Below are 23,367 nucleotides of genomic sequence, written 5' to 3' on the forward strand. Positions count from 1 at the left end.
ATAAAACCTAAAGCTCTGTCGACCTACTTCAGCGGTAAGAAGAGCAGGGAGAGTGCCCACCAGAACAAATGCTTTGGTCATTCTTCTTGTTACTGGTGTTGGATTAGGGTCCAGATTGTTGTTTCTATTGTGTTTTTCCTTATAGTTTTAGCTCTCTTTATGTTTGTGCAATCACCTGTTTATCTGTAAACTTTTAGTAACTTGTAGTATACTTGGTTCCATACTTCTGTAGTTTATTTGTCTGCAAAGCTGAAATGTGACTCAGACATACCTGTTCACAAGTCTCCTTACCTAACCTGTTTAGGCTGGTTTGCAGTATAAAGGGAGAGCATGAGGTCAAGTTCCTTTGTTACTTCTTTACTTGCCTTGTTTGCTGGTGCAGGCTAACCCTGTCTGACCTGTACCATAATGAAAATCTAATAAAACGGCTGTGACCATAAGATTTGCACCTCATTCTTGACTTCCGAAGAACCTTCTGGACAACATCATCTCCAGATCTAACACTGGGATCTGCACAGTGTGTGAATGTATACAGTATCATTTTGCATTTATATTCTATTTCGGTTTTAATGTGTAATTCTTTTTCACGTTCACTTTTTTTTTTCTGAAACATTTACATGTTTTTGTCAGATTTTTAAATTGAGCTTTTGTCTCTTTAGAAAACTGCCTTTTAACCCTGAAGTAATTTGGAAAGTTTTACATTTGTACACTGACCCAGGATAAGTGCATAAACTGCAATTGAATTTAGATGATTCAATTTAGGATCTTGGTAACAGTGCTCAGTACTCACACAGAAAGGTACGTGGATAGGAAAGGTTTAGAGGGCAATGGGCCAAATGCAAGCGCATGGGACTAGCTCAGGTAGACAACTTGGTCGACATGGATGAGTTGGGCCGAAGGGCCTGTTTGCATGCTGTACAATTCTATGACTCTAAATGGGTGAATGTTTCCTTGTTGAGCCATTGGGTCCAAGATCATAAATGACTGTGATGGAATGTGTTAGTGATTTTGTAACCAATAGTGAAGGAAGCAGTTCCTCTGAATAATAAGTGCAAAAACAAAACCGTCTTATCAGAATATTTTGCCTTTTTGCAGAGATCACGAGGGCAGCTGTGATTATAGGCCAGTTCATTGTCCGAACAATCCAAACTGCCCACCACTGTTGAAAATGAACCTTGATTCCCACCTTAAACAATGTGAACACATCAAGTGTCCCCACTCAAAATATGGGTGAGTATTACAGTAATGTTTTTGCAAAATAATCATTTCTTTGTTTGCTCTCTTTTTAACCATCAAATTGTTTGAAACATGTGGTAGTTAGTGGAATAAAATGCTGAATTAAAAACTAAATAACAAAATAGATGCAGTTAACAGAATATGGTTAGTAATCTGCAGATGTTTGAGCAATCAACAAAGCCATTTCTACTTCCTGATTTTAACATTTCCAGTAAAAATTTCAAGTGAATTTTCCTCTATGCTGCTCCCTCCAGCCAATCACCAATCTGTCCCATGTTCTGTGAAATGGCGCTTGTTAAGATCGTATGAAGTAGAAGAGATGATCAATAGATATACATATGCAAGGATAATATGAAAATAATCCCGGGTGACTTAATTTCCCAAAGAGTGCAGTAAACGTAATGTGGCCAAAGTCCAGTCCTGCTTCCTAGATATTCATTTCATTATTCCAAAGAATGAAAGCAATATTACTGAGTTGAAATGATTCAGAAATTCAACTAAGAGCAAAAAACTGCAATGCAGTAAGATTAACCTTGGATTTCTCTGGCAAGGAATAACTGACAGCCCCATGTAGAGCTGAATGCCCTCCTACCCCTTCTACCTCTCAGGATGTCAACTTTGAATCATACTGTTGGCTGTAATTCATTTCTCTTTCTTTGAAATTGTTTCATAGCACCCGTTCTGTCCTTTGTAGACTGTTTAAACAATGCAAAAAGTCATTTTGTTCACATATTAAAGAACCAATGGTAATTACCATGTACATTAGAATTTAATAGCTTCAAAGTTTCAAAATCTAGTTTATTGTCATATGCACAGGTACATGTGCATACAAAAAAATTACTTGCAGCAGCATCATAGGCACGTGTAGGAATAGTTAGAAATAGACTATTTTTTAAAATTAGTTTAGTCAACCATTGCAGCATTCAGCAACCCCAAGTAATGTGTAACGGTATCCATTTAATGTTCCAGGACTATTAGCTTCATGATCGGAAATAAAGGGACTGCCCCGGTTAGCATTGTTTCCTTAACTAGCACTGATAAAAGTAAATTAATTAGTCTGTCATCTCATGGCTATTTGTGAGATCTTCCTAACTTGCAAAAGGCCTTGCTGTTTTTATCTGTAACTAGATTTCCCATCAGTAATTCATAGTTTTAAGATATTTCCAGGAGATGTGGTAAGGTACTTTGTAACTTTTGCTTGCTTCATTTGCTGGCATTCTTTTTATTTCTCCTTTCTTCTTCTCACTCTATCTTGCTCTGGTTCTCTATTCCTTTCATGGAATTTTGCAAGTCAGAGACTTTTTTTTAACAAAAAAGCACAAAGAGGAACAAAATATCCATTATCTGTTGTTTACGTATGTTAATATTAAAATGTTTTCAGCGACATTGTGGTTCCTTATGTATTGAATATTAGTCCTTTCATCGAACAGAGGTTGTACACTTCAGATCACCAAATAACTGACTTTAGTTTAATCGAAGTTTTGAAACAAAGTCTTTACTTCAGCCATCCTGTAGCTAAATGTTACATACAATCTACGTGAATCACAAAGTAGTTTATTAAACTGTAGGATTCCAAAAGCTTTTTGTTCTATTATACATGCATTACAATTTTTCCTAATGCAAAAAACAGAGCTAAAGCTAAGACTTCAATATATTGTAAATGCATTACCTTGAAGCAGACTGTTTTATAATTAAATTATCTGTCATTATTGTCCCTTCTCCTTTCTAACCCCTCCTCAATCAGGTGTGTGTTTGTTGGGAATCAGGACACCTACGAAGCCCACTTAGAGGTGTGCAAGTTTGAGGGTCTGAAGGAGTTCCTGCAGCAGACAGATGATCGCTTTCACGAGATGCAAGTAGGGCTGGCTCAAAAGGATCAGGAGATCGCCTTCCTTAGGTCAATGCTGGGGAAACTCTCTGAAAAACTTGACCAGCTGGAGAAGTCGCTGGAGCTGAAATTTGGTATGTAGGGATACCAGTTTTTGACTTTGGTCGCCAGTGTTAAGTTTGTGCAAGGGTCCTCATTTATTTCCATCAACCAGAGTGGCACAAATAGCCTTTTTCTAAATAGATAACCATAAAAGTTTATCATTGTGATTCTGACATTATCTTTAACATTCAGATGTGCTGTAGTGTGTTAGCACCAAAATAATACATTATAATACAATTCAGAGAATATCATAAATATTCAGTAAATCCTTTTTGTATTTTGTAATTGTTAGCATCAAGTTTAAATCTGGTTGCTTCTGTGGGGATCCTGGTTCCTGAGAGATGCTCGCATCTCAGAATATATTTGCAGTTTTAGACAGTGTAGAACAACAAAATAAGTGACACTTTCCTGTGTTTAACAGGGAGAAAAATGTCAAGAATTTTCTGAGAGCCATCTTGTAGGACTTAACCATGAATAAGGGGGGAGGAAAGGAATAAATCCTTCTAAATATCGAACTGATTAACCTTTTGGACAGCAAGTATATCAATACACTAGCATGAGGTGCTTTGCTGAGTTATCAGAGTTAGTCATTTTGTTGTGGGCAGCATCGTAACTATCACTTGCACAGGACGGCCGAGGATTAGGCTTGAGCTGAAGGGGCCTGGCCAGAAATGATCTAACGTGGGGATAAGCCTGGAGCCAAGTACTCACATTATTACTCTCAAGCTACATCTAGTGAATCTACATCTGGTACATCCAGGGTGGGACTTTCACAGTGAACAGTAGGGCCCTGGAGAGTGTTGTAGCGCAGAGGGACCTAGGAGTACAAGTACATGGTTCACTGAAATTGGTGTCACAGGTAGACAAGGTGGTGAAGAAGGCTTTTGGCACACTGGCCTTCATCAGTCAGGGCACTGAGTATAGAAGTGTTATGTCATGTCATGTTATGTTATGTTGCTGAGGCCGCATCTGGAAAATTGTGTTCAGTTTTGGTCACTCTGCTGTAGGAAAGATGCCATTAAGCTGGAAAGAGTGCAGAGGAGATTTACGAGGATGTTGCCGAGACTCGAGGGACTGAGTTATTGAGAGAGGTTGAGTAGGCTAGGACTTTATTCATAGGTGTGTAGGAGAATGAGCAGTGATCTTAAGAGGGGAAAGATTTAATAGGAACTTGAGGGGCAAATTTTTACACACAGGGTGGTGCGTTTATGGAACAAGCTGCCAGAGGAAGTGTTTGAGGCAGGTACATTAACAACATTTAAAAGAAAGTTGGACAGGTACGTGGATAGGTAAGGTTTGGAGGGATATGGGCCGAACGTGGACAAATGGGACTAGCTTAGATGGGTATCTTGGTCAGCATGGACCAGTTGGACCGAAGGGCCTGTTTCTGTGCTGTATGACTCTATAACTCTAACCACAGTCCATTAATATCCACGTGTCTTATTCAAAGCAGTATGTTTTATTATTTATGGTATTCTGTGCTTAAACACCCTGTCCTTTTTATTTTGGAATTAAACCAACTAAACCAAATTCATCATCTCAGTAATTTGCAAGAAGTTACCAGTTGAAAACAAGATTGTAAATTTGAAGTTGCAAACCACCTTTAGTGCTGCAAGAGTTAAGCTAGTTATGAGCTGAAAGCATTTGGTCACATAAAGTTTGAAAATTGTTTATGGTGGACTTTGAAATACGTTAATTATTGTGGACTCAGATCTGAAACCAGTGTTATTCTATTGTTTTAGATGTTTTGGATGAAAACCAAAGTAAACTCAGTGAGGACCTAATGGAGTTCCGCAGGGATGCCTCAATGCTAAGTGTAAGAGCTCTGAAGTTTATTTCCTAATGTCCAGCTGTAACTGGGGTTCTGAATTTGCCTGCAACCCTTGAGTTTATTTGTTTATGCGAGACAATCCATACTTCTGGGAAACAAGGATGTTTGTTTTCTGGATGTAGTACAGATGGCACATCCTGATAATGTTGGGATTGCTGGCCGTACATCATCAGTGGAATTCAAAACACATCTTGAAAGTATCCTTGCAAAACATGGAAAGATGAAAAACAGGACAGTAAACATTCAGTTCCTATTTCCTTAAATTGTCTAGCTGTCAATCTTTGATTAACACAAATCTAACACCAATGCTTTACCCTTAAAAGTTGGGTATGTTGTAAGATAATGCATGTCACTTTTATTTATTAAATATAATTTCATTACTTGCTCTGAATTAACTCTAATGTCCTGTTTTTCATCAAATTTCTGTGCAGTTTCTTTTGTGACTCTATCAACTTCTCCCCTTTATTTTTTTTTACAGTTTAGTTTATAATGTAGTTCCTTTAAGATACTGGAACTAAAACTTTGCACATGCACAAAGTTTGCAGAAACTATTGTTGTTGAGCAACTCAAATGAATGATCACAACTTGTTTGAAGTCCTCTTAACTGAGAACGAGTTGCATGTTATGTACAGATTTTGAACTTCAGTTTGAAGTAATGGGGATTTTCAATAAATAATTTGCAGGTTATCAAAACCCCAACGTGCATTTTTTTCTGTGCTGTTGCTTGCTAATGCTTGCCTGGCACTTCCTTGATTTAGTTTCTTCAATTAAAGATTGTTAGACACAGCAAGGTGCAAAATCCACAGATCCACATGACAGAAGCTCCACACCCTAACCTATGCAGGCTGTCGCTATCAAGATTCAGCTTTTTGTGTCAATATGGTCAATATGTTATTGTATTATACATTTGCATAACTTTTTAGTAATGTGAATTTTATTTTATTATAGGATGAACTTTCACATATCAATGCCAGATTAAACATGGGAATCCTGGGTTGTAAGTATTCTCTTTAAACACCTTGTTTCTTCCCTTTCCTTCGAGATACACACAGATGCAAAGTAAATTTCTGTGCAACCAGTGCAAAGCAAAGATGTAGAGGAAGTCCTGTAATTTCCTAATGATAAGTATTTTTTGTGTAATTGTTGCAGTGACTGTGCTTAACGAATAATATTGTTGTAAACATTGATGAATCCTGTAGTCAGGTGCTGACAGTGCTTCATTGTGATTTCAGCTTATGACCCTCAGCAGATATTTAAGTGCAAGGGTACCTTTGTGGGTCACCAAGGACCAGTTTGGTGTTTGTGTGTCCACTCTACTGGCGACCTGCTCTTCAGTGGCTCTTCGGATAAAACGATCAAGGTGTGTCTTTGACTCTTTTGCAATCTGAACTCGCTTAAGAATGCATTATATCTCCACAGGACACCACAACGAAGTAGAATTATTTTTCAACATATATACATTGTTCTTAAACTTGTTTGCTTAAAATTTTTCTAAGAATTCTTTGTATTCTGAAATTTTTAACAGTCTTAATCTTGTCCTTCGATGAAAACTCCTTGTTTCTTCTTGTCCCAATTCAAAACCCCTCAAAAACCTTTTAAGCCACAGGCTTAGTAATACTACTAATTATTCAACATCCTTCCCTCCCTTCTCCCACCTGCCTCAAAGAAATGTGGGATGATTTTTGAACTGAAGGCACTGTATAAGCGCAAATAATTATTTGTTAGTTAACGAGCTGTCAAACATATGCATCAGGTGTGAGTATTCTGAAATACAGTCAGTTCTGAAACTTGAAAAGGTTTCCTTACTTCTGCTCTGCTTTCTAGTATCAAACTCCTGAATAAGCAGGTCACAAACCATAGATGCTTCAGTACATTAATACTTTAGGAAGGAAATACTGTAGTTCCACACATATCAAATGTGATTAACCACAACATTTTTCTAAATTATGGGTGATAAATTTATGCTGAGTTGTGCATTTATGAAATTATATCCACAACATTTTTAACAGATGAATTAATGTGTTGGAAATAAGCAAGTTTGCAGCATTGTTTAAAAAATAGACAGACACCAGAATTCATAGGAGAAATATTAAATGTTCATATCCTAGTGACAAAGCACTCTTTCATCCCAGCCGTTGACTGGAGAGCTGTTAATAGTTGTTGAATAGAAAGGATAAATCTGCAGTTTATGTCATCAAAATAACATCTCCCTTACAACCCCGACACAAGCCTGTTCTCCAGCTACTCCTTACCATTCTGGCAGAATCATAACTTTAGTGTCGTGTTTAACCCCAGAATGAACTGCTGTTGATGCATCTGTACCCTTGATTAGGCTGTCTCTTTCCACCCACGCAAAAGGCTGACTCTCCCCTTCCTCAGCTCATCCACTGCTGAAATCCTCATCTATGTCCTTGTTACCCTTAGACGTGACTATTCTAAGGCCTCCCTACCTGACCTTCCATCTTCCACACTCTTCAAATTGAGGTCAACCAAACCTTTGCAGCCTTTTATCTTGAGTCATGCCAAGTCCCTATCACCCTGTGCTTTGTGAGTTATTTTGACTTTGGTTAAACAAAAAACAATTTTCAGATTATCATTCATATTTTCAAGTTCCTTCTTGGCCTTGTCCTTGCCTTTCTGTGCAATCTTCAGCCCTATAAATGTTCCAGGTGATCTAAGCTTCTACAGTTCTTGTCTCCTGCACATTCCCCATCTCAACTGTTCCATCACCAGCAGTAATGGCTTTAGTTGCTGTCTCTCTGTTCTGGAATTGTCTCTCTCTCTCTCTCTCTCTCTCTCTCTCTCTCTCTCCCTCTCTCCCTCTCTCCCTCTCTCCCTCTCTCCCTCTCTCCCTCTCTCCTTCTCTCTCTCTCCACTTCTGATGGGCAAATTAAACTCTCCCTCTTTGACCAAACTTGTGTTCATCTGCCTTAATATCTCCCGATGTAGCCCAGTGTGCAATTTTGTTTGATAACACCCCTCTGAAGTGTCTCAGTGCATTTTACCATGTTTACTCTGTAAATGTTGATTGCCGTGTTACTATTCCTGTCATAATTACTACAAGAGGTTAACAGCTGATCTTTGACACCTGTTTTAGGTATGGGATACCTGTACCACATACAAATGCCAGAAGACTCTAGAGGGACACGATGGAATAGTCTTAGCCCTTTGCATTCAAGGGTAAGTAATAAAAGTTTTCAGAGCTTATTTTGAAGAATTTGGTTCATCTTGCCTGCTTCTTTTCCCGAGAATCAGAGAATTGCTTCCAATTGCCTTTTTTGTTCCTCTGACCTTGACTGTTTTAACCCATCCCTCCTGATCCTCCTTTATCTGCCTGCAGCTTTCTGAATAGTTGAAACTCCAGCCCCCACCACCATTGTCCAGCTGGGTGGAACCGCTCTTTCTTGGTTCCAGTGTTATTTAGGAAAACTAGATCTCTGCAGCCGCTGGAAATCTGAAATAAAATCAACAGGTGCTGGAAATATTCAGCTGGCCAGGCAGGATCTGTGGAGAGAGAAGCAGAGTTAACATTGATGACCTTGCAACAGAACTTTTTGAATTGTAGCCAGAGTCACCTGCAGAGGTTTTACTTCCCACTCCTGCACGATGTTCCTCATGGATCTACCCTTGGCTCCCACCTCCTTCTCATCTGCCTGTCACCCTGGGCAAAGTTATCCAAAAGCACACTGATGTGGCCTGTCCAGTTGACCACCACCTCTCTTTCTCATGCTTCACTGCCTCGGCTGTATCACTCTGTCTAATATCCAGAATTCGATGAGGATCACCTTGCTCTAGTTAAAAAATGTGAAGATTAAAATAATCTGTCGACTTGCCTCTGCTCGCTTTTTCCTGAATCCCTCATGCATGCCTTATTTACTACAGTCTTGACGGCTCCATTGTTCTCCTGGACAGCTTCCAACCCCGCACTCTCTGTAAACTTTAATTTATCCCTAATTCTGTTACCTGTATCCCAATTTAAACACAAGTTCCCTTTGGGAATTACCCTGTACCCTCTGACCTCCCTTGACTCCTGATCTGGCTAAACCTCAGTCCTAAAAATTGTCAATTTTGTTTTCAAACTGCGCCATAGTCTAGCCAAAAAAGGGTCCTGAAGAAGGGTCCTGACCCGAAACATTGACCGCCTGCTTTTCTCCAGGGATGCTGCCTGGCCTGCTGAGTTCCTCCAGCATCATCGTGTTTTTCATCCATGGTCTAGCCGCTCTTTTTTATTATTTGTAGCTTCAATAGAACTAGAATTATTAATAACTTAAATGATATGAAATTTGTTGTTTTGCGGCAGCAGTATAGTGCAAAGATATAAAATTACTATAAATTACTGAAATAAATAAATAGTTCAAAAAGAAGGAATAATGAGGTAGTGTTCATGGGTTCATGAACCGTTCAGAAATCTGATGGCGGAGGGGAAGAAGCTGTTCCTAAAGCACTGAATGTGGGTCTTCAGGCTCCTGTACCTCCTCCCCGATGGTAGTAACGAGAAGAGGGCACGTCCTGGATGGTGAGAGTCCTTAGTGATGGATGCCACCTTCTTGAGGAACTGCCTCTTGAAGATGTGCTCGATGGTGGGGAAGTTTGTGCCCATGATGGAGCTGGCTGAGTCTACAACCCAACAAGCCTCTGAATGGCTGAACTCTTAACTTCCTTTTGCTCAGGTTTTGTCAACCATACCTTCAGGAGCCTAGGCTCATACTTTTAAATCTCTCTCTAACCCTTGCTATTACTTTCTCCTGTTTCAAGACACTCCTGATAATCTGTTACCAATTTTGGCCACCTTTCTAATAGTTCCTAATTTGGCTGAGCGTCAAATTCCATTTAATAATGCTTGGGGTGTTTTTGCTATGTTGAAGATGCCACATTTTCTAATGAATACAACATTTCAAATAAAACTTGAACAAAATGTATATTTTTCCTTTTTAATTTTTATTGATAGGAACAAGTTGTACAGTGGCTCAGCAGACTGCACAATAATTGTAAGTATGCAAATTATTCAGAAACACGTAAAATATTTTGCATTGCCTGTGTTTGTAAAAAGCTTTAATTATGTGCATTTTGGCAAGGTCCTGCAGGTTTTGATTTTGGGTTTTATTTGTGTGCTGATGGCATTCTCATCCACCAGTATTGGTTCTTTGTTAATACTCTGCAGGTTTGGGATGTTCCAGCTTTGCAAAAAGTCAACACCATTAGGGCACACGACAATCCAGTTTGCACTTTGGTATCATCACAAAACATGCTCTTCAGTGGCTCACTCAAAGCAATTAAGGTAATAAATCTGTTGGAAAGCTGAAAATAGCAACCTCAACATTTCTGTGTTAACATCCTGAAGCACTGATTGTAGAGTTATACAGCCCCTTTGGCCCAACTCGTCCATATTGACCAAGTTGCCTACCTGATCTAGTCCCGTTTACCTGCATTTGGCCCATATCCCTCTGAACCTTTCCTATCCATGTACCTGTCCAAATATCTTTTAAATGTCGCAATTGTACCACTTCCTCTGGCAGCTCGTTCCATATGCTCATGAGCCTCTGTGTGAAAAGTCTGCCCCTCGGGTCCATTTAAATCTTTCCCCTCTCACTTTAAACCTCTGCCTTCTAGTTTTTGGACTCCCCTACCCCAGGGAAAAGATTAGTTATTCACCTTACCTATGCCCCTCATGATTTTATAAACCTCTGTAAGATCACCACACATGAATTCATATCCTACCAAAGCAGCTGTAGAATTTCAGTTGTTAATTAAATCTGAAATAAAAAGCTGGTGTCAATAAAACCGTGATCACTGTAGATATCCAGTTAGTTCTCCAATGTCCTACAACTAATGAAAACTGCTGTCCTTACCAAGTCTGGCCCATCATTATCATGTGTTTTGATATGTTATCATCTGTTACCTTTGTAATTTTGTATGAATCTTGTATGAATCAGTGCTAATATTATAATAGACACAACAAACCAGTTATCTTGATAGTGCTTCATTTTTATCATACTGTTTTAATGTGATTCATTCCTAAGGTTTGGGACATTGTAGGCACAGATCTAAATCTGAAGAAGGAGCTAACTGGTTTGAATCACTGGGTGCGTGCACTGGTGGCTTCTCAAAACCACCTTTACAGTGGATCCTACCAAACAATCAAGGTTAGAATGCTGTTCCACTCATTTCTGTTCATGTTAAAGGTGTCATATTTTGGTATTCTCTGTTCACAGAGTCTGAAGGAAGCCAATTAGCAACAGATGACTAGATGAATAACCTTTGCTGTGTACAATTTGTGTGAGCAATAGTTTATGAACAATGGGTAGAACAGGGGCTTCTGATCAATTGTGAAAGTTTCACACCCCGCGGGTGCTTTGGGTAGATAATAGGCTATTAAATTTGAAAGCTTGTTTGTTAATCAACCAGGAGTACAAGGCCTGATTTATAAGTTATAGTATTGTCTTTTGTAATATTACAAATCAAACTTCCATTTTTCCAAATAATAGGTCTGAACTTTGACTTAGAAAAATATAAACTAGAACCAAAAAAAGATCTGCTGGAGGAATTCAGCGGGTGAAGCAGCATCTGTGGGAGGAAAGGAATTGTCGACTTTCGGGTCGAAACCCTGCATCAGGACTCTATGGTTTCTTAGTCTCCATTATACTAGAACCAAAGTGCCTGGATTTTGGGGAAGTTTCTTGGGAAGTTATAACTGTAAAAAATTTAAATTGTACAGCATCTGTGGACTTTATATCAAATGTTACATTGAGAATTTTAGGTCAGAAATGAGCATTGTACATTGCATGTGTATGGGGAACAATCAACAATAATCTTTCCACAAGTCCGTACAGACACAAAACTGGCCTTGTTTGTACATTTTTTAGGGAATTATCTACATGTACAACTATCTGCCAACTCTTCCTCCAGCAGCAGTTTTATTTGTAGATTGCCAATGTTTAATGTTATGCTTATAAATCCAGATAGTTGCTCAGTTTCTATGGTAACAGATGTATAACCTTTAACAGATGTGGCACTGCTCACTTGTTTTCAGTAGGAGGAGGTGGGTCCTCTTAGCAAATTGCAGTCTTAAAGGGCTTCCTGATGATCTGAATTAGATAGAAAGAAGCCCCTGTAACAGAAAATTCATCTCTCAGATAGACAACGCTTAGTTCAGAGTGTGTTGTACAGCCTGCAAAAACTCCTTACATCGTTAGTCATCCCCAAGAGCCACATACCATTCAAAGGATTAGTCCCATGTGGAATGTACACTGTGTTCTCCACCATGTTTCCTCTTTGAGGATATGGAATAGGAATGAGAAGAGTTGGGTTTCCAGTCCTGATGCAGGGTTTCGTTCCGAAACGTTGACAATTCCTTTCCCCCCACAGATGCTGCTCGACCAACTAAGATCCTCCGGCAAATTGTTTGTTGTTCCAGATTCCAGCATCTGCAGTCTCTTGTGTCTCCTCTTGCTTGGATGTGCATTATGATATCAAGCTTATTAAATAATGGCCAAAGTAGGCCTTTTATGTTGGATTTTTCAAAAGAATAAAATGCCATTCATTAATATACTGGAAATATTTAACCAGTTGCTCAAATAAGCCTGATTGACTTTTATCTCCCAAAATAATTTACGTACATATCCTATCTTATCGTAGAGTCATTTCCTTGAGATCATATCAAAGTCCAACATTTAAATGTGTGCCCCAAATAAATTCTAGTTGGTAAAGATTTAGATTGTTTTAGTTGATAAAGATTTGGATTGTTTTAACAAATTCTTTTAACTCTCAACTATAATGGAGGTCTGGATTTTGTCTGCAGATATGGGACATAAGAACTCTGGAATGCGTGCATGTACTACAGACCTCTGGAGGGAGTGTTTATTCTATCGCAGTTACTAATCACCACATTGTGTGTGGGACATATGAAAACCTCATCCATGTAAGTAGTTCCTCTCCATGGAGAGTGTCTTTAATAAGGCACCTTCCAAAATTCGATAAATAGGCATGCTACAATTACCAAAGGAATTCAGCACTCTTGGGTGCTGCCTTTCAGATGAGCCATCAAAACGCAGCCCTTCTATGCTCTCAGGCTAACGTAAAAGACCCAGTTTCGGAAGAAGAGTCCAGGGGGCCGTTGTCTTGTCCTGGCCAACATTAACCTCTCCGGTCATCATCACTAAAACATTCTGATCACTCTTTGTGCGGTTTAGCTGTCCACAAATTGCTGCTGCGTTTCCTGCATTGCACTAGCAGCTACACTTTGGAAGCATTTTGTTGGCTGATTTAAAAACAGAAAATGCTGCAAATTCTCAGCGGGTCAGGCAGCATCTGCGCAGATGGAAACCGAGTTGACGTTTTAGGCCAATGACTTTTCACCAGAATTGATCCAACCAGATCTGAGAAATGGACATTAACCTAAAATATTAATTCTGTTTTCCTACCTCCATAGATGCTGCATGACCCACTGAGAATTTCCAGCATTTTTGCCTTAATTTCAGATTTCTAGAGTGCAATACCTTGCTTTTGTTTTCTTATTGAGTGTCTCTTTCTCAAATTTTTCATGACATGGTAGGAGGGCATTTGGCCCATCAAGTCTATGCTGCCTCTCAGATCAATCCCAGTGCCCCTTTTATTTCCCTGTAACCTGTCCTCTCTCTCTCATCCCCATCAATACCCTGATTCCCCTACCACCATCTACCCTGGGGTAATTTACAGCGGCCATTTAACTGACCGGCCAGCATGTCTTTGGGATGTGTGAGGAAAGCAGTGCACCTATGGGAATGCCACGCAGTCATGGGGAGAACACTGAAGCTCCACGCAGGCGGTGAGGGAGGTCAGGACTGAACCCGGCTTTCCTGAGCTGTGATGCAGCAGCACTACCTGCTGCACTACGTTGGGATGTTCTGAGGCTGTGAAAGAAGCTGCATAAATGGAACTCTTTTCCTTTTTATTCCTTTAAGGTATGGGATATAGAATCTAAAGAGCAGGTTCGAACTCTGACAGGCCACGTAGGCACTGTATATGCCTTGGCTGTGATTTCAACACCAGATCAGACGAAAGTCTTCAGTGCATCTTATGACCGATCGCTCAGGGTAAGTCATGGTCTCATTGCAATATGGGAAATTTATCACCTTGTTCCCTCTTGTTTTCAGTTTCATGAAGCCAGCATTTGCTAACTAATGTGTATAGATTGTGCTCCACTTACAGTAATCACGCCACGTGGTAAAGAATATATTAAGATCATAAGACATAGGAGCAGAATTAGGCCATTTGGCCCATTGAGTCTGCTCTGCCATTCAATCATGGCTGATTTTTTCTTCCCTCAACCCCATTCTCCTGCCTTTTTCCCGTAACCCTTAACCCTCTTACCAATCAAGAACCTATCAATCTCTGCCTTAAATACACCCAATGACTTCGCCTCCACCACCCTCTATGGCAACGAATTCCACAGATTCATAACCCTCAGGCTGAAGAAATTCCTCCTCATCTCAGTACTAAAGGGATGTCCCTTTATTCTGAGGCTGTGCCCTTGGATTCTAGACTCTCCTACTGATGGAAGCATCCTCTCCAAGTCCACCCTATCCAGGCCTTTCAGTATCCAGTAGGTTTCAATGAGATCCCCCCTCATCCTTCTGAGCTCCGTCGAGTACAGGCCCAGAGACATCAAACACTCCTCATATGTTAAACCTTTCATTCCTGGGATCATTCTTGTGAACCTCTTCTGAAACCTCTCCAGGGCCAGCACATCTTTCCTTAGATACGGGGCCCAAAATTGCTCACAATATTCCAAATGCTGTATGACCAATGCTTTGTAAAACCTCAGCAGTACATCCTTGCTTTTAGTTGTCCTCTCGAGGATCAGACTGATTCCTGGGTTAGTGGGACTGACATATCAAGAGAAATTGGGTCAACTAGGCTTGTATTCACTAGAATTTAAAACAATGAGAGAGAATCTTGTAGAAACTTACAAATTTGTAATGGGGGTGGACAGATTGGGTGCAGGGAGGCTCTTCCCCATGGCTGGGGAGTCCAAGACCAGGGGTCACAGTGTAAGGATAAAGGATAAGCCACTTAAGACTGAGATGAGAAGAAATTTCTTACCCCAGAGAGGTGGTGGATCTGTGGAATTCTCAACCACAGAAAGCAAGTGAAGCCAAATACGTTCAAGAAGGAATATTGTTCTTAGGGCTAGAATGTTCGAGGGATGTATTGGTATTGGTTTATTATTGTCACTTGTACCGAAGTACAGTGACAAACTTGTCTTGCATACTGATAGTAGTACAGGTCAATTCATTACACAGTGCAGTTACATTGAATTAGTAGAGAGTGCATTGAGGTAGTACAGGTAAAAACAATAACAGTAGAGTAAAGTGTCACAGCTACAGAGAAAGTGCAGTGCAATAAGGTGCAAGGTCACAACAAGGTAGAACGTGAGGTCATAGTCCATCTCATTGTACCAGGGAACCGTTCAATAGTCTTATCACAGTGGGGCAGAAGCTGTCTTTAAGTCTGGTGGTATGTGCCCTCAGGCTCCTGTATCTTCTACCCGATGGAAGAGGAGAGAAGAGAGAATGACCCGGGTGGGTGGGGTCTTTGATTATGCTGGCTGCTTCACCAAGACAGCGAGAGGTAAAGACAGAGTCCAAGGAGGGGAGGCTGGTGTCCGTGATGCGCTGGGCTGTGTCCACAGGAAGAAAGCCAGAACAGTGCATTGAACTTGGATGCTCAGCCATGATCATGTTGAATGGCAGAGCACTTTAAGGGGCTGAAGTGCTTACTCCTGCTCCTGTTTTCAGTGTTTCTACGAGTGATTGCATATTGATGTGGGAGCAGAGGTCCTCCCCAGCTTACAAACACCCGCTTTACACACTGCCCGTACATACGATCGAGCATCTGGGAGACGGGCAGGTTGAATTTACAGGCTGCTGCGGGGCTGCAGGCATCTTCTGCCGGGTGGGAACTCAGTTTGAGGCCACATTTCCAACTTGTGAACTGTTCGGGTTACGGGCACTCCACAGGAACAGAACTGGGAGGACCTGTATGAGACTTCCAGATTCTAGCTGTAGCACATCTGGACCATGAAAAGCTGTATAGAATTCCCCTTTGTTATATTTCCCTAGTGTTGTGTGACAGGTATTTGGTCAGACCAGCTTCACAGAGCTTCTAGGCTCCAGTGCTTTGCTTCTCAAAGTCTGATATCTTCCTGAGTCCTAACAGCTCCCTACACTCTCCCAGTTGCAGTTTATGGTTACAGTCTCACAAAGACAATTGCGGCTGAGGGATTTATTTTGCAGTAATATGCAAGGAGTCTGCAGGGAGCAGACACAGTGAAGAATATCAGGATTTTATTAAAACCTTTACATGGTTCCAGAGAAACTTGAGGTGCTCTGGTAAAGGCCTGAGTACATTTGATTTTTCATCTCTGTTATAGCAGGACTACATACAACTTGCTAAATCATTAATAATGTCTTATATACATCAAGGGACAATCCTGTATTCAGTGCATTACAATCTTTCAATGAGCTCTGTGTAGTCATGGGGGAGGGACGGGAGAGGAGGAAGAATGTTCTTGCTATAGAATCCTGGAAGTTATCCTCTCAAATCTTTCCAAGAAATACTTTAATTTCATCAACTGTGTTAAGAAAATGCTGATATTTTATGACTGCATTGGCTCGATGGAACCTCCATGGAAGAAAGCATGGAATTTCACCCAACAATGTCTTTATTACAAATATATATAACTATTGCCATTTCCAATATTCACGTCATGATAATAATCTTGTTTTAGGTTTGGAGTATGGATAACATGATCTGTACGCAGACCTTGCTCCGTCACCAAGGCAGTGTCACTGCACTAGCCGTCTCCAGAGGACGCCTCTTCTCGGGTGCAGTGGATAGCACGGTTAAAGTAAGTGTTTTACAAAATCAAATGGCAATCTACAAGTACAGAGCAGATCAATAAGATTTACTAGAATGTTGCCGGGTCTTCAGGAGTTGAGTTACAGGGAAAGATTGAGCAGGTTAGGACTTGGAGCATAGAAGAAAGAGGGGAGATTTGATAGAGGTTTACAAAATTATGAGGGGTATAGACAGAGTAAATGCGAGTATGCTCTTTCCACCTAGATTAGGAGAAAGAAGTACGAGAGGACATGGCTTTAGGGTGAAAGGGGAAAGGTTTAGGGGGAACATTAGGGGGAACTTCTTCACTCAGAGAGTGGTGGGAGTGTGGAACGGGCTGCCATCTGACGTGGTAAGTGCGGGCTTGCTCTTAAGTTTTAAGAATAAATTGGATGGATACATTGACGGGAGAGGTCTGGAGGGTTATGGACTGGGTGCAGGTCAATGGGAATAGCGGAATAGAGTTTCAGCACAGACTAGAAGGGCCAAATGGCCTTTTTTCTGTGCTGTAGTGTTCTGTGGTTCTATGGTACCTGTGAAGAGAAAAGACAGTGCCTGATATTTGGAAATAGCAAGGATTGGGGATATCCTGAGTCTAGATGAAGGGTCTCGACCCGAAGCATCGACTGTCCATTTCCCTCCACGGATGCTGCCCGACCCGCTGTTCCTTCTCCTGCAGTTTATTTTTTGCTTCAGGTTCCAGCATCTGCAGTCTCCTGTGTCTCCATCAGGGAAATCATGTTTGACAAATCTTAGCTTGTTCTGGACTTAACTTTCAAGATAGAGGAGGAGGAACCAATGGTTGCTGTAAATCTGAATAGCTTATGTTTCAGCTAAGGTGCCTCATGCTGTTACATAATGAAGTTGGGGTTAAAATATTAACATGGACAGAGAGCAAGAAATGGGGGGAAGGAATATACAGCTCTTTTTCTAGTTGACAGATGTCACCGATGGATTGCCACACAGAACAGTACTGGGCCCTCAGTTATTTATAATCTGTATTGAGGAAAGAACAGTGTAAAATGTCCAAAATAACAGAAAATGGTGGAAACGCTCAGCAGGTCAGATGGCAACTGTGACCAGAAAAGCAGTTAACGTTTCAGATGAGGGACCCTTTGTGAACATATCCAGGTCTGCTGATGATTCAAAGAAAGGTGTGAAAGTGAGTTGTGAGGACCAATCTCCTGAGGGACATGTACAGGTTAAATGGGCTAACTAGGAATGTCCCGTTTGCCTGCTATTGGCCCATATCCATCTAATCTTTTCCTATCCATGTACCTGTCCAAATGCTTCTAAATGTCATCATTGTACCCGGCTCTACCACTTCCTCTGGCAGCTCGAACGTCATCTCCACTCCTGCCCCCAATGGTTTAAACAAAGTGCTTTTCTGAATGAAGTTAACAGAATAGAATGCAAAAACCAGCTGCTGGAGGAACTCAGCAGGTCGGGCAGCATCTGTGGAGGGAAACGGACAGTTGGTGTTTCAATGTCATGATCCAAAATGTCGACTGTCCATTTCTCCCTCCCCCCCCAGAGAGTGGCAACGGATTGCATTGCTCTGAAGAACTCACGTGGATTAAAGAGGGAGAATGACTGCATTCTGTCCTCGTATGACCCTGACTACCTGGCTGTTACTGAATATCTGACACTGTAGCCTAGCTCATCAGATAAACCAGTCCTTTGGCTTTGCAAGGACTCCATGTGGGGCCATTAGGCTGAGTGTATCCTCCTGAACCCACACATTGCGCTAGAGCTGCAAGTATACAGTAACAAGCCTAGCTTGTATTAATCAGTATGTAGGATTCAATTATGACGGCATTTGCTGAATTTCTTTGTTTGCCAGGAGCCCACTAACATTTTCATTTTCTACCTTCCAGGTGTGGACCTGTTAGGACTCAAGATTTTCTAAATGGACTGCAGCATCCTGCGTGGCTTGACTTTCTAATGTGGAGATTGTTGGAATGGAAGCAAAGCCACCACAAGTTGGCAGCCACACTGCAATCTGTTCTAAGATTGCTGTCCGATTGTGTTTTTGTAGTCTTATCAGCATGACATGCTTTGTACAGAAAGGCGCTGCAGGGGGAAAGTGACACACTCATATTGCCAGCACACTAGAATTAGCAAAGTTCGTAAGGGATTGATTGAAGGTGGTTGAGAAGAACACAAGGTGGTCAAAGATGGGCACTGTAGACTGCCCTTCATAATTATCATAGGGTTGAATTTTTTTGAAGATAAGTGTGTCACTGCGTGTAGGTATAGGAGCCTGCATTCAGGTGTGTTTGTACTTCACCAGAATCTGACGAACCAGGTTCAGACCCACTCTGCACTATTGAAAATGAAAGTTGCTGGGAAATGTCTTGCAGCTCACTGCAAGTGTCCCACTACAGCGACATAGTAGGTGACTGTACCTGTCATTAGCCTTGCAGTCTCTGCATGTTATTTCATGCTCTTTGAAGTGCACACCCACAGAAATGCTGCTTCATGAGCCGCAGGCAAGTGAAACCTTCAACCCATATATTAGCCAACCTTAATTTGATCCGTGTTTACTTTTATAAGAACAATTTGTATTATCGCAAGGCAGGAAGATCATCGAAGCTGTGATCCCTTTACCTTCTGAATGCCTTCTTAAAACAAATTGTAACGAGACAGCTGTAATGAGGTACGATTTCTCCATCACTGCTTCCTCACTTGGCAAATCCAGTATTCCAAAAACCATCCTTTGCCAATGTTTTAGCAGCTGAGACATATAGCAACAATTTCACATTGAAAGTAATATCTACTGCTGCTACATGCTCACTTCTGTTTTTAGTGCTTTATAAAGGATCTTTACACAATTGCTGTAAGAATGAAATTAACAAGGCTTTAAAATCAGGCTGGCTGCAGCAAGCTTCGTAAACAATCAGTGTTGTGCAATTATTGATTTTCACACTCTGTATGTGAATTTTAATAGGATGATTAAATAGATGTGAATAGGAAGATGGAATTGTCCGAAGCTCCCATTCTATTTCTTTTTGAAAATGAAAATCTACAAGGCTTTTCCTCCCACTGGGTCTCCCTGAAAACTCACTGATTAATGTACAGAATGGAACAGTACTGAGCTAAAGAATCCAGGTAAGGTCAGGTCAGCCAGGGTAACAATGAGGGCTGTTGTATTTGTCCTCTCCATCCCAAAGCTAAGAGAGCTGAAATTCATCCAGGGCTCCCACTCTGGATTGACATCTAGTGACATTCATTATAAATATGCACTGTATGGATTTCAGGCTGAATGCACTTGTGCAAGAGGTTCAGAGATTAGACACCAGGGGCAAAGCACACTGGCACTTCATGAAAGTCACCGACTTGAGAGAGGATAAGACGAAAGTTGTGGGAAAGGTTCCACTTTTTTTCCCCATGGACACAGGCTATTGGAAGTTAGCAAAAAAAAATCTTTATGCAATGTCCATGATGCAGTGGCTTTCTTCCAGTCAGGAGAGCCCTGGAACTGATGTACAATGTAAATCAGGCATTCGCGAACAAGCTTTGCCTCTTCCAGCACAAGAAATCTCTGTTGTTTACTGACAGAATGCATGTAAACGCACAGTTTACAATTAAATATAAATCCATACAGATTCGGTGCAACCTTCAATGCAACAAAACACCACCTGTAGAAATCTTCATTTTTCTTGTCTGTTATGTGGCACATGATTTTAAAAAAAGACCCAGTCTAGACATTAAACAATTCTACTTGTTCAGCTGCTCTATATTAAAGTGCAAGTCTAAATTGTTGGCTTCTGGGAGTTAGAATAAGGTTGATGTGACATAGATTTACCCAAGGAAGGATCCACCTGCTACAAATGTAGTATATATTTGACTATATCAAATATTTCAATAGGAATCATTTATACAAGTATAGGTATCATGTGATTTGAGATTGTGAATGAAAATCGATATTCAATAACCACAGTATGGCTCTGGATATTGAATAAATGTTAGCTGTGTACATGAGAATTACAGGTAGACATTTGTAGTTTACAACACAAGCATATGTTTCAACACAATGATTGAAAGTATCCACAGTGAGAGTATTTGGTTGAAATTAGCCTATTTAAAAAAAAAGTTTTTCTAATGAGATAAGTGCCTAATTTTTAGAGCCCATCTGTACCTGCATTTAGCTCATAAACACCAGTCACTCCATTAGTTGTGCTAAATCTACCTGTTGAGTGAACAGGTACGCGGTGAAAGATTATCATATTGACCATTTCTGAAATGCACTCTGTTTGAGACAAGAAAGTTTATTCCCCAGTTTATTGTGTTGAATGTACAGGGTAATTAGCAGCCCCAACCTTGTAACTGCAATGTTATGTGGCAGCAACAATGTTCTGCAAGGAAACTGCAACTTAGTTGGTGCTGCACCTGTTGAAGAAGGGCTGCTTTCATGTAACTTCTCAAATTCTGCATTGCATGCATACACGCGTGTTCAGCATGGATGTATTTTATATTGAAACAGAGAATGTCTGTTTTAAATGCCTATTTTTAAAATCTTAAATGTTTTAACGAATGATCAGTTAGGAAAACTGCAACAAAAGCAAAGCAGAAAAGGGTCATGCATTTTGCATGCCTCGTTGTCTTGTTTTGTAGAACTATCCAGAAATGCCTTATTTGGTTTATTTTCAGGAGTTCAGTACTTGAAAACCAGCAGACTCTTACCTGTTAGAAAAGTGGTTTGATCTGTTGCTTTTTGAGACATCACAGAGAGAAACTTAAAATTGTTGCCAAACACAACAATTGTTGATCATAGCTGATCAAGACATGGGTTTCAATTTGCCATCCCAATCCACTTCTTCCATCGTCTCCTTTTATCACAGAGTAGTTCTGTCCAAGCAAAACAGTGTGGCTGATCAGTGATGCGTTAATCAAGTTGCCAAAATAATTTGTGTACAAGGCCCCCCCGTCTGCTGGGCAACATTGAGGCAAAGCTACTGTCAACTACAAGTATGTTCATCTGTTTATCTGCTGCTTCAAGCATTGTCTGGTACACAACTAACCTAGAGAAGTAACCAAAGCTCCTTTCAGTAATTTTGCACCTATATTGTGTTGAAAAGATTGTGAAACTGATGTGTTACGTGACTGTAGATTTTTATTATTTTGTTAAAGTATTCACAACAATAAATCATCCTCCCTACTCTGTGTGTTTAATTTGAAGATTACACTTGCACTGCTCTATATAGAAAGGACATAAGCTATCAGATGGTGTGGTGGTCTGATGCTACCAGGCTCAGGCAGAGGCTGAGGAGAGATTTGGTAGAAGTTTATAAAATCATGCGACATACAGATACAGCGGACAGCCAGTATCTTTTTCCAAGGATTGAAATACCTGGTACTAGAGGGCGTGTATTTAAGATAAGCGGGGGAAAGTACAAGGGAGATATGCGAGGCAAGGTTTTTACACAGAGAGTGGTGAGGGCTTGGAATGTACTGCCAGGGGTGGTGGTGGAGGCAGATAGCAGAGGAGAGAGTTTAAGAGACTCTTAGACAGGCACATGAATATGCAGGGTAGGGAGGGATATGGTCAATGTGCAGGGAAGAGGGATTAGATTAATTAGGAGTCATTGGTTTAATTAGTTCAGCACAACATTGTGGGCCGAAGGGCCTGTCCTGTGCTGTACTGTTCTGTGTTCTTAGAGTGATGTACACTAGCATGCACTGATTACTAATGACAAAACAGTGTGCAAGCAAATTTAGTCCTTAACCTGCCATCAGTTTTAGAGTGGTATTACTCTACCTTGCTAGTAATTGACATTGAGTTTCCCTTGATCAGAGGTTAGTAAGGTATTCATCCTGGAAGCAGCAACTTGGAGACATTGCTCACACGTCATAGGGAGTGCTTTTGATCAATTCCTTCTACTGAATGTGATCTGGGTACAAATTGAGACTTCTTTTTGATCTACAGTTGTTTAAAACAAATGAACTTCCTCCAAAGCTCCCTAATGATGTCAGTAATAACCCTGCCACAGGCTAATCCGGAAAGATCAGTCCATTTAAGGTCCCTGCAGTCTTGTCCTCTGTTGTTTTTGCATTCTCCATACACCAGAGGAGCACAAATGAAGCAGCAAATCATGAGGGGACTGAGCTTGGTTTACTTGCTGCCAAAATAGAGAGGATCCAGCAAAGATAAGATTTCTTTATTAGTCACATGTACATCGAAACACAGTGAAATACATCTTTTGTGTGGTGTTCTGGCGGCAGCCCGCAAGTGTCGCCAAGCTTCCGGTGCCAACACAGCATGCCCACAACTTCCTAACCTGTACGTCTTTGGAATGTGGGACGAAACCGGAGCACCCGGAGGAAACCCACGCAGACACAGGGAGAACGTACAACCTCCTTACAGACAGCGGCGGGAATTGAACACGGGTCGCTGGCGCTGTAATAGTGTTACGCTAACCACTGCACTACCGTGATTACAAAGATGACAATAGGAAGAGGGACTACAGTTACAAGGATGGATTAGAGAGAC

General features: G+C 40.8%; 1 protein-coding gene across 3 annotated transcripts in view; it reads left to right on the forward strand.

The window, feature by feature from the left end:
* The window catches only part of traf7 (TNF receptor-associated factor 7), a 72,575-nt gene extending 50,540 nt beyond the window's left edge, over positions 1 to 22,035 (forward strand). For all 3 annotated transcript variants that reach the window (XM_052021604.1, XM_052021605.1, XM_052021606.1), the window contains 13 exons: positions 1,096 to 1,230; positions 2,981 to 3,198; positions 4,909 to 4,982; positions 5,946 to 5,994; positions 6,230 to 6,357; positions 8,095 to 8,177; positions 9,946 to 9,985; positions 10,159 to 10,275; positions 11,018 to 11,140; positions 12,796 to 12,915; positions 13,937 to 14,068; positions 16,765 to 16,884; positions 18,752 to 22,035. In XM_052021604.1, the coding sequence (XP_051877564.1) occupies positions 1,096 to 1,230; positions 2,981 to 3,198; positions 4,909 to 4,982; positions 5,946 to 5,994; positions 6,230 to 6,357; positions 8,095 to 8,177; positions 9,946 to 9,985; positions 10,159 to 10,275; positions 11,018 to 11,140; positions 12,796 to 12,915; positions 13,937 to 14,068; positions 16,765 to 16,884; positions 18,752 to 18,766 (1,354 nt within the window). In that variant the 3' untranslated portion in view covers positions 18,767 to 22,035. The remainder of the gene's footprint in view (positions 1 to 1,095; positions 1,231 to 2,980; positions 3,199 to 4,908; positions 4,983 to 5,945; positions 5,995 to 6,229; positions 6,358 to 8,094; positions 8,178 to 9,945; positions 9,986 to 10,158; positions 10,276 to 11,017; positions 11,141 to 12,795; positions 12,916 to 13,936; positions 14,069 to 16,764; positions 16,885 to 18,751) is intronic.
* The last annotated feature ends 1,332 nt before the right edge of the window (positions 22,036 to 23,367 follow it).

Source organism: Pristis pectinata, chromosome 8 (assembly GCF_009764475.1).
Source record: "Pristis pectinata isolate sPriPec2 chromosome 8, sPriPec2.1.pri, whole genome shotgun sequence".
Classification (NCBI taxonomy): Eukaryota; Metazoa; Chordata; class Chondrichthyes; order Rhinopristiformes; family Pristidae; genus Pristis; species Pristis pectinata.